Source organism: Phoenix dactylifera, chromosome 10 (genome assembly GCF_009389715.1).
Source record: "Phoenix dactylifera cultivar Barhee BC4 chromosome 10, palm_55x_up_171113_PBpolish2nd_filt_p, whole genome shotgun sequence".
NCBI lineage: Eukaryota > Viridiplantae > Streptophyta > Magnoliopsida > Arecales > Arecaceae > Phoenix > Phoenix dactylifera.
In genome coordinates this window covers 8,973,542-8,984,935 of record NC_052401.1, presented here as the reverse complement: position 1 = coordinate 8,984,935, position 11,394 = coordinate 8,973,542, and the positions used below count along the sequence as shown (strand labels likewise).

The following is an 11,394-nucleotide window of genomic DNA, read 5'->3' as shown; positions in this document are numbered from 1 at the left end:
TTCAGATGTTTACAACTCTTATTCTGATGTTATCCATGGACCACAATGCTTGCAAGCTTTGGTTGCAATCAACTTTGGCTATGGTGTCACCATGTGATTCCTCCCACCCAAATCACCCCATAATTGTCCCACAAGAAGTGATATCCAACATGAGTAGCAAAGCAAAACAAAAAAAAAAGAAGAAGAAGAAGCACAAAATGCCCTATGGATCCATCTCCGGCCGTCACCAGGGACCACTAATCTCTCCGGTGGTTCCGAACTCCGATCAGCTGGCTATCAACCATCCATCCGGTGGGCCCCGCTTTCCCCTAATCATCTGCCCGTGTTTGACCAATAATCACCCATGATTGCATCCCTGTTAACCGTTCCCACGCTACCGTCACTACTCGTCGGATCGAGATCAGACCGCTCTCACAAACCACCGCTCGTGGGCCGTCCGATCACGTTGCGACACGTAGGGGCGTTTTAGTCATTTAGATGCATTTTTTTATAAAAAAAACGGCGTGCTGGTCTCGCGTCCTGGCCTCTTGGCGGAAAGCCCGGAAGAAAACGACAGGGTTCTCTCCGTTGCTATAAATAACGCTCCCATCTCGCTCGCTTTCTTCTCTTCTTTCGTTCCAAGCGAGACTCCTCTGAGTGTGGAGGGAGAAGAGAGAGAGAATAGGAGGAGGTATGGGAGTGGAGGGGAACAATGGGAGTTGTATGGCGATCCGGTCGCTGCCGCCGGTCTCGATCTCGAGGTGCTCTCATGGCTCCTCTGTGACCTCAGGTGATCTCGATTTCGTTTCGTTGTGCATTAATGGAACGAGCGGATTCACGATTTCTTCTACTTTAGATCTGTGTTTATTGTGATAATCTGTGGTTGAGGAGAAAATCAAGCATTTTTTTGGGGTCTTTTCTCTGAAAAAGTTGGAATCTTTGGTCGTTTCTTGCGATCTTGTTTTTTGGGGCATTGGTTTCGAATTGGAATCCGAAATCTCTCCTTTTTCTTCGATTTTTCTTTTCTTATTTGGCTTTTCTCTTAATTTCTATCATGTTTTAAGTGGAAATCGCACAATGTGCGATGTATGCCGTGCTTTTCTCTTGAATACGGATTTTTTATATATATATAATTTTTTTCAGTGCTGGGACAAGATTGTGTGAAGAGGCGAGATTGATGAAATTAGAGCTTTGGTTTGGTTAAAAAAAGATGTTTTTTGGGCAATTATTTAGCTTTTTGAAATTAAGGGTAGAGTCAAATTTTTGATCATCGTACTGGTGTCAATGTCTCACCGAATCTGGCAGGTTTCGTTAAGGTGTATGCATTAAAGATGAGGCTTTTACAAGATTTGTTTATTAATCGGAAAAGGTAGGTGGGAAAATAAAGGCCGGAATCTCTGGCATTCTGGCTTATTTCTACTACTACTCTTTTGAACATGGGGAGCATGACACGAAGTAGGGTGGTTCTATATACACCCCCCCTATTGCTAAGGACACCCCCCAAAAACCAAAAAAAAAAATACCCAAACTAACCTTTAGTGTAATTACCATATTGCCCTTGAAATTTTCTCAGTACACCTCCTCTCCCGCCTCCCCTTCTGTTCGGCTGTACAGTGCCGGACAGAAGCCTTCTGTTCGGCACTGTGCAGCCGAACAGAAGGCTTCTGTTCGGTTGAGGGTTGCCGAACAGAAGGCTTCTGTTCGGCACTGTTCAGCCGAACAGAAGCCTTTTGTTCGGCGATCCAGTGCCGAACGGAGCACGAACCGTGAAAAAAAAAAAAATTCGAAACAAGGTGGAACACGTACCTTTGCGGCCGATTCTTCGTCCCAAATCACTAGTTGCTTGTCCATGCTTCGAATGGGGCTTAAATCTCCTTCAAAGATCGCCTAAACGATGTAAATGGATCGAGGGTTTAAGGGGGGTTTGAGAGGTGTTTTTTTTTTTCTTTTCAAAACGAAACGGAGGAGGAGGAAGGGGGGTATATGAGAAAATTTCAAGGGCAATATGGTAATTACACTAAAGGTTAGTTTGGGTATTTTCTTTTGGTTTTTGGGGGGTGTCCTTAGCAATAGGGGGGGGTGTATATAGAACCACCCCACGAAGTACTATGATTTGTGTTTCCTTTCTCTAGAACTGTCCTCATTTGTTTGGCAATTTACGATTTTGCCCTAGCTCTACTTCTTTTCTTCCAACGTACAAGTGTTTGGGTCACTGGTGAGTGCTAGTTATTCGTGGTATTACCATTTTTTGGTAATTATTTAAATATAATTCTTATTAATAGCACCGATAAGTTCTAGCATACTGTCTTTTATGTCTTGCAAAGAAAATTAACAGATCTACCGTAAGACGAATAGAGCGACGGATTGCGTTCTCTTCTATGTAGCGAAGCATGCTGAAGAGTTTTTGTGGACCACTATATTAGTTGTCTCGACCATGCTTCGTGATATTTTATTTTTAATTTTTTGGGATATCTTCATACTAGGATTGTATGATTTGTCTGCCTTATCAAAAACAAAAAAGAAAGAAAATTAGTAGAATGTGGAGAAGATTAGACTGTGGGCTATTAGAAAATCTTGATTTTTAGTAATAAAGTGAAATGGAATAGGTTAAGGGTAGGCAGAAGTGGCTGACTTTTGCTAAAATGGTGCTTAAGAAGGGTCTCTAGACTTTAGGCTTGTGCTATAGTGCAATAATGCTTTTGGGTTCAACAGATTACCGAGTCAACTCAGAGAGTCCATTCTGTTCTTTTGCAGCGTAACTTGTGGGAAAGAAGAAGGAATTTATAATCTGTAAATAGGTAGTTGCAAATGTAACTTTTGTGGGATAGCTTTAATTACTTTTGTTTAAAGAAAGCATATATTCTACAAGCTGATCATATCATGTTGGTAGGGGATTTTAGAGATTAAAGTCAACTATCACTTCTTGCGTAACTAAGCACATATTCAAAGAGACAATTAGAGCAGCTGACTGAGTGGCATCCTTTGTTGTTGAACACAGTGGATCCAAACTATAGGAATCCTCATCTTTATTACTTTCAAGAGGTATTCATGGCTGATGCAAGCGGGTATATTTATTCTAGGGCTGTGTAAATCAGCCAGTTCATTAAAAAAAAAGAAGGAAGAAAGCATATATATTAACTTTTGTTTTTCAGCCTCCCGTAACGTCTTGCATACTGTCAAAGTATTATAGCCAGCTAGTGTATGCCTTTTACAGTACTTAAATGCACTGGATGCCCTTGTGGTGTTTGATATACTGGTGAACAATGATTGACTCTTGAACAATAGCATGCTTCAGATGCTTACTGCTTCAGTCATTGATTGTATGTCATGATTTTGTTATAGTGCCAACCTGAAGAGTTTTCAATTGCTTGTGCACAGATGATTCTTCAACATGTGGATCACCAAGATGGATTGGAAGGGGTCTTTCTTGTGTTTGTATGAAGCGAAAAGTAACATATGAACGCATCTGCGTCAATCTTACGCCTTTACAGGCAAGTTTCATTTATGAATTATGTCCATGGGATTACTTATCATTTCTCTTTGAGTGTTTTCCATCTGTGAGGCACATCGAAAGAAACCTGTTCACTCGGTATCTTTGATGCTAGCGTGTCCTAAAGTTTTCTATTGATTATTTTAATTAATATCACACTCTCTCGGCTGTTAATTCTTTTATAAGTGTTTTGGATACCAACGAATGGTTTTAGCAACTTTCTAGATGCACAACTTGCTGGTGCATGCAATTCATATTAATTAGCCATGCACATTGGGCTGGGCCAACCCATGGCATGCTCGATGAGGCCCGTGGTATAAGAAGTTTGGGCCAATATTTCTATGGGATCGGCTGAGCTCAGGCAGCAAGGTTTTGACCCAATTCAAAATTGGGCTGAACTTGGGTCAGTGATTTATGAGCCCGATAGCTTAACCCATCCCTGCCTGGTACTTTTATGGCATGTATATATATTTGCCATATATATACTACAACAATATAGTAAAAATGTGATACTAAAAATTAAGGAATCAAGGTTTTGACCCAATTCAAAATTGGGCTGAACTTGGGTCAGTGATTTATGAGCCCGATAGCTTAACCCATCCCTGCCTGGTACTTTTATAGCATGTATATATATTTGCCATATATATACTACAACAATATAGTAAAAATGTGATACTAAAAATTAAGTAATTGTTATTCTAATTAAGAATTGTATATAAATTATTAATACAGATTTGGAATTGTAAATATGACTACAGATGGGGAATGAGAGTGATGTTTTTTGAATTTTGAGTTGTTATTAATTGGGGCTGTTTCGATTTCAACTCGAGCTCGCTTTATCTTGTTGGGCTGAGCTTGGGCACATACATGTTGGGTTAAGTATGGACTAGCTGTCTGGTAACCTAGGCCGAGCCAAGACCACCTATAGCCGAACCCAACCTGCCCATCATGCATCCCTAATATTGATGATCAATTTGAAAGACTAGTCTCTGCGGACCTGATTTTTTCATAGAAGAAAAGGCATGGTTCTACTCTTTTTTTCTTTTTTTTTTTGATACTCTCTTGTTGATCAAGTTAGTTGATCCACGTTGCTAACGTGGCCTATGATGCAGTGCCGAATTGTAGAGATGCAAGAAAATAGAAAAGTTGAAAACATAAGTGAGAGAGGAGTAGAGGGGATATCATGAAATCCAGTAGGAAGAGATGAACTTGAAGTCCAAGAAAGCTTGAAATTAATCAAATGTTAAATTATAAAGTTCCAAATGGTGGTGTTGGCCTTTCCCAATGTATATGGCCAACACAAGTATGGATCTTGAGTCAACTTTTGGCATCTATAGTGTCTGTGTGTGAGAGAGAGAGCTCATTTTTTGAATGTCATGAACCTTTTAGTTTTTTTTGAATATAGTATTCTGCACATAAAAATTTATTAAATTCTGCTTTTGTTATTTGATCGTTAACAACTATAACATAAAATGATATTTTCTCTGTGAAAATGTTTTTGTGTGCGCTTGCTGCTATGCTTCTTTCTTCAAGTTGTCTTCACCAGTTTTCTAAGAAATCTGAAATTAAGCTTATTGAACAAACATAGTTCGGTTTTTTTAACCTAAATTTGTGAACCATTATTTATGTCGATACAGTAAAGTGCCTTGTTTGTAACAGCTTTTGACACTATCCACATGCCATTAATTAATTGTTGATGTATTGCAGGAAGAAAGACTTCAAAGACTGAAGCATCGCATGAAGGTTTACTTTGATTCCCTTAGGAGAGATCATCAGGTGACTTTGCTCATCTAGTATGATATGTATATTTGTGGTGCATGTATGGTGCATCCATAATTAACACTAACAAATACTGAGTGGATAAGTTAATTCAGCCTTCAATGGTCTCATAGTGCTAAAGATAGGAGGATCCTTGTTTTTAGCTGGTAGCTTAAATGAATCACATCTAGTGGTCGCATTTGCCATGAAGGTGCTGATTATTCATCTTTATTTTATTTCATGATCCCAGACACGAGGGAGATTCATTACAACTTCTAATTTTGAATGAAACATGCACAAACTCTTGACTGCACTGTACCTGTGCTTTGGACTCTAGCCATTTATTGACAGATGCTGTAGGTTGTAAGTTTCTAATATTCAAATATGTTTTAGATTTTGTGGTTGATAATTGATAGCATAAGAAAACAGAAATTGTAAAAGTCAACTTTGACTTCGTTGCTTGATACTGCTCCTTTGTGGTCATCTTACTCATCCACATCACTTGGGGGTCTTTCCTTGATTTTCTCTCCTGGGTCAGCCGATGTTGCCACTTGCCACCAACAGCTGCCTCATCCATCTAGTTAGTTTATATATTTTTTCTTTCTTGGTTAAGGCCAATCTGACCAAATGGACAGTAGGTTGGGAGCCTATGGTGCTAGGTGGGAGCTAAGGCTGTCACGTGGTATTTAGTGCCCTCTTCTTGGGCTTTAGTGGCACAAATGACTTTTTCCCTTTTGTTGTCAGCACGACCACCCCCCCCAACCATCTGTGTGCGCGTGTGATAGCATATTAACTTGCAGTCTTAGAATCATTTATAATAGAATGATAATATTGAGTCTTAGTTTTATATAGGGCTCGTTTGGTTCGCGGAAAAAGAAGAGGGGAAAGTGTGGTCAACGGGAAAGTAATGAGATGCCTCTTGTTTGGTTGGAGTTTTCAAAGGAGAGAGAAGGGAAAGTTGTATTCCCATGGGAATGTGATTCCCACATTTCATGGGAAAGTCTTTCCCATGAGAAACATGGGAAAGTTACTTTCCCATGAGGCGGGAATCACTCAATTTTTACTTTTTCCCAAAAAGTCCCTTCAGCATTAAAGAAGCATTAAAGAGGCATTAAAAACCTAATTTTTATTAAGGGCATAATAGGAATTATATATAACTTTCCTAGGAAAGTGGATGGCCAACCAAACATAAGCATCTTGAAAATTTGTCGCTTTCCCATGGTCAACCAAACATGCCAAAAGTACTTTCCTAGGCATCCTCTTCCTAGGAATTTGTTTCCCAGGAATCATATTCCTAGGAAGGAAAATGCTTCCCGTGAACCAAACGAGCCCATAAAGTATAATATTACATGAACACAACACGGAGTTTGCGCTACCTTCTGTTCCTTTTCTTTCTCTCTTTGAAATGAACCCTCAAGAACCTTAAGGATTCAGTCCTCAAAATTATGAAATGTTTTTGACATTCTATAGCTTACTAAATGTTGCCTTTATTCTGTCAGCACCTCATGAAATTTATCTCTTGAAGCAGGAAGCTCTCAGAGCTCTTTGGTATGCGACATACCCTGATCAAGAACTTCATGGTCTGATATCTGACCAGTGGAAGGAGATGGGATGGCAGGGTAGGGACCCATCGACTGATTTCAGGTACAATTCTGAAATTTTATTCATTTTGCATGCAGCCCTCTGTTAGATGCTGTTTATTTCCTTGTGAATGTGTTTGTTCATGCAATCACTTTTGCATTTTGAGCAGAGGAGCTGGATTTATTTCATTGGAGAACCTGCTCTTCTTTGCAAAGACATTTTCTGTAAGACGATATTATTCATTTCCATCAGTTCTTTGTTTATATGATGAAAATATTCTGATCAGTGGTTCTCACCAATATCAGTTTTGCTCTAGTTAAATAAGAATTTTCTTGTCTCTGTGAAAGTTTCATTTATTGTCTTCATAAAGCTTTTTCTACACCAGTATTTACTTGAGAGCAGATTAACTGACTTGTTTTATATTGCAGACTTCTTTTCAGAGGCTGCTGAAGAAACAAGGTGGGAAGCGAGCTACTTGGGAGTACCCATTTGCAGTTGCTGGTGTAAATATTACATTCATGATAATGCAAATGCTGGATCTGCAATCTAGTAAGTATTTCTGCTCTCGCCATGTATATATCCTTAAACTATTCCATGACTTCTTGTTGTTGAATATATAGCTACAGTGTCAAAAAACAAGCAAATAAATACATGTTCTAAACAAAGCCAAGGTGATTACAATCAGCTTTCTCTTTTCTTCATGAAACTGTTGAAGAATGAACTGTTAGACCCAAAAGAATTTAGAGAGGAGGGTAGTTTTCAGAATCCTGTATATCCCCAAACACATTGCTCAGTGCATGTGGATCTCTTTCTTTTTTATCTTCTCTTATTTTGATATAAGGGGAAAGGTGTAAAACAAAGGACTTCAATGAAGAGGTCTGCATGAAAGTATGCTTCACCTAAAAACCTTGAGAAAGAGAAACCTCCAATTCCTGTGGTAGACATACATTATCGAATTGACTAAGGAGTTTTGTAGTTGGGAACAAATTCTTCCTTATCATCCCCATCATCCACATCATACTCATCATCATCATCATCATCTTCATCACCATTATATGGCTTTGCAGGTCTAGACATCTTTTCTGGTTATTTTCAAGAAGCTGCATGTACTTTGAAGCTGAGATTCCCCACAAAACACTATAAAATTCTTAAATATAAAATTAGCAGCATTATGGTCAGATCGTTTCTCAAACAATATAAACCAGTAGAAGTATAAGGAGAGATGTGAGCTTCATGGGTTCTGTTTTCTAGTTTGAAAAAAGGGCTAATACAGAATATTATGTGGCGAGGGGAAGTTAATAAGCATAGGCCCTGTTGGGCTAAATTCGGTGGGATAGGCCGGGATTGAAGTGTGAGGTGGAAGGGAGGGAGAGGGAGAGTGCAGGGGGTTGCGAGTCCCACCTCCTCTCAATGTCTTTTTTGAACCCTTTGGGGAGTAGAACATGTGGGCACGCTCTCCCTCTCCCGCTCCCCCTCCTGGTCCCTCCCTTCCAATCCCTGCTTATCCTGCCGGATTTAGTTAAACAGGCCCTCAAATTGAATTATTCCTCATCATTACAGTATTTCTTAACCCATCTAGTCCTTGTGATGTATTGTGAAAAATTTTTGCCCCATTAGAGTATTGTATCCTAGTCCACAGACAATTTGGCTACACTAATATATAATTCATCTCCCTCTCTCTCATATACACATACATATAAGAAGAATATTCTGTTCTTTCTCTTTCTCAATTGGACCAACTATTTACTCTCTCTTAATCTCGTTTGTCTAAGTAAACAAAATAAACAATTGCAAAGATGAAAGAAGGGAGACCTGTTTTCCATGTCTAATGCCAGCAGGCAGAATTTAAAACAATTGCAAAGAGACTTCCTTTCCTCTGTCTCCTTGAAGTCCTTGTTGATGCTAATTCATGAAATAATGCAACCCCAATAATGCAATGCATCCAAGGTAATCCATAGACAGATGGAAAGATTCATTAATCAAGGTGGAGAAAAGAGAAGAATTAGATGCCTTGATTTCTGTCAAGTATTTGGCAGGTATAAGAAGAGACATGCCTTGAAGAGTGACATCAACAGGCATCAATAGGCTGACATCCCTAGGTTCTCTAATTTCTATGATCAGATGACTTAGTATGATCCTTCAGGGGTGGTTTCAGGTATTGAGGACACAGAATAACCTATGGGCAGTCCATGACTGTCCTCAGGTGGCTTTTGAGGAGACAATGAGAGACCGCTGGTTTTGCTGGATTATGGCAATTTTTGCAGGGAGCAACTGGTTAGTTAATCCCAGAATCTGGCGATTCTTTGAAAGATAAATTCATCAAGGTATGATGATCGTCAGGGTTCAACAAATGGTTGGATCCTTCATGGTGTTTTCCCGACTTTTTGGCCTAAATGCAGCAGATAGATTTACTGTGATAGGACTCAATACTCTGAGGCAATGATGATGGAATAAGGGGTGCATGCATGGAAGCAGCTTGTAGACTCAACAATATGCATTACCTGAACAGAAAATGACACTAGTGGACAGTAAAACCAGATGTGGTACAGGGTAATATATAAATGAATAAGTTACCAGTATCTACCACAATCTTTTATGATGCAAATAAGCTGGTACACTGAACTTTCTCTAACACAGGAATACATTTAACTGAAACTTACCCTTGTTATGTATGTCTGATGTAATAGATTAATAGTTTAGAGTATTTAAGGACAATTGATTGAGCTGATACTAATTTAGGATGACACATCTGCAGCAAAGCGAAGGACTTTTGTTAGAGCTGTTTTCATCCAAATGCTGTCAGGTGAGATTGCAGCTACACCTAAACAAAGCCAACTGCAGCTTTCATATAGTTGGATGCTGGAATTTTTAGTCGAACGGAATGTAAGATGCTTGCCTTGTTTGATATGTGCTTGCAGAAGATGAGTGGGCATTCGACTTGCTTTACTGCGTAGCATTTGTGGTTATGGACAAGCAGTGGCTGGAAAAGAATGCTTCCTACATGGAATTCAATGTAAGTACTTGCTTTTGGCTCAGAAGAAGCCTACTTCTACCTGTCTCCATTCATCATATATGTTATTTGTTGAGAAGTACTTGTTGAAATTTATTTGTTGATAGGAAGTTTTGAGATCGACTCGTGCACAGCTGGAGAGGGAATTACTATTGGATGATGTGATGCGGATAGAAGACATGCCATCTTATAGCCTTCTTTGCTAGCTGTGGAGCTCACTGAAGGCTAGTCGATTGAAGTGTATGGTCCCCTCTTCCACCGTTTTTTTTTTTTTTTACACTCTTCAGCAAAAACAAGAAAAAATCTGATGACCTCATAGACATTTAAACGAAAAGCATATGATGCAAGGACGTGTTCCATTTCATCCTCAAAGACTGTGCCAAGCTTATGTCATGAAGCACGGGTTGGATCGGATTTGTATGTTATCAATGGATGGATGCGTTGTTATGCGGCACTCGAGTTTGTGGATGATGCCTGCCACTTGTTCGATGGAGATCCTGGGAGAAATTTGATAATTTGGACAACGATGATCAGTGTCGAACCATGCGAAGCAACTCTGGGGTGTTGGTGCTCTCAGCTTGTCCTCGATTGGGCGGGTTGGACTTGAGGCGGCAGATTCATTCGTATGTGAAGGAGAAGGGGGTTCATATGGGAGAGATTCCTGGGACGGCTTTGGCGGATATGTATGGATGCTAAGAATGATGCGGTTTCAATGGCGCTTAAACTGTTTGGGAAAATGCCAGAAAAAAAAGAAAAGAACAATGTCACATGGAATAAGATGATTTGTAGGTTAGCTCATCAATGATCATGCTAATAGCGCTCTCAAGCTCCTCTGGGAGTTGGAAAAGGAGGTCCAGCCTAATGATATAGCTTTTGGAACATTTTTTCTTCTCCAATGGATACATCAGAGGAAAGCAATGAGCGAATTAAATCATGCATTTACTCACCTTATTAATATGTGAATATCTTCTGCATTTCAATCAGATTTTGATTTGAAGAAAACTAAGCATGGATGAATGACTTTATTTATAAGATTAAACCATTGTTGTCTTCTATATTCTATGTTAAATGTGCTCATGTGACTAATCCAATTCATATTCTATCTTGTCAGTTTCTCATGGCTGGTCTTTCTAGGTTTTGAACTTCTGTCATTATTCATGGTACCAATTGGTATTAATGTGTAGATTTTTTTCAGGTCTATAGTTTTCTTAGTGTAAACAGCAATCTAAGGGCGATAAGATGATAATGATTTTCTTCCTGTCTAAAGGAGGGTCTTTTAAGGGCAAGATTGAGAAGAAGTGTAATTGAAAGAAAATGCAGCTCTAAGCAAGTACTCCAATACGAACATGGTGAAATAATGCAGCTAGAGGTTGTAGTATACGGTATATTGCATCCATCAACAGGGACTATCCAAATAGTTATCGGCAAATGCCTATGGTTCTAATCTTTTTAACCCATAGATTGAAAAGATACTCGTCCAAAACAAAAGCCCTATTTCACATATATTAATTATTTCCATCAATATTTATTTGGAAAGCAACTTCGCAATTTATTAAAGAGGAATGATGCCAACTTC

At 39.1% G+C, this 11,394-nt stretch overlaps 1 protein-coding gene across 2 annotated transcripts; it reads left to right on the top strand.

The window, feature by feature from the left end:
• The first annotated feature begins 560 nt into the window (after positions 1–560).
• On the top strand, positions 561–10,880 carry LOC103722555 (ELMO domain-containing protein B-like). Of its 2 annotated transcripts, none has more exons than XM_008813154.3 (9): positions 561–769; positions 3,358–3,470; positions 5,177–5,245; positions 6,756–6,871; positions 6,978–7,032; positions 7,237–7,357; positions 9,564–9,611; positions 9,727–9,821; positions 9,930–10,880. In XM_008813154.3, exons 1-9 carry the CDS (start codon positions 673–675, stop codon positions 9,933–9,935), a joined length of 720 nt encoding a protein of 239 aa, XP_008811376.2. In that variant the 5' UTR covers positions 561–672; the 3' UTR covers positions 9,936–10,880. The 2 variants fall into 2 exon arrangements, with proteins under 2 accessions (XP_008811376.2, XP_008811375.2); XM_008813153.3 differs by having other exon boundaries at positions 567–769; positions 9,926–10,880.
• Positions 10,881–11,394: the final 514 nt, after the last annotated feature.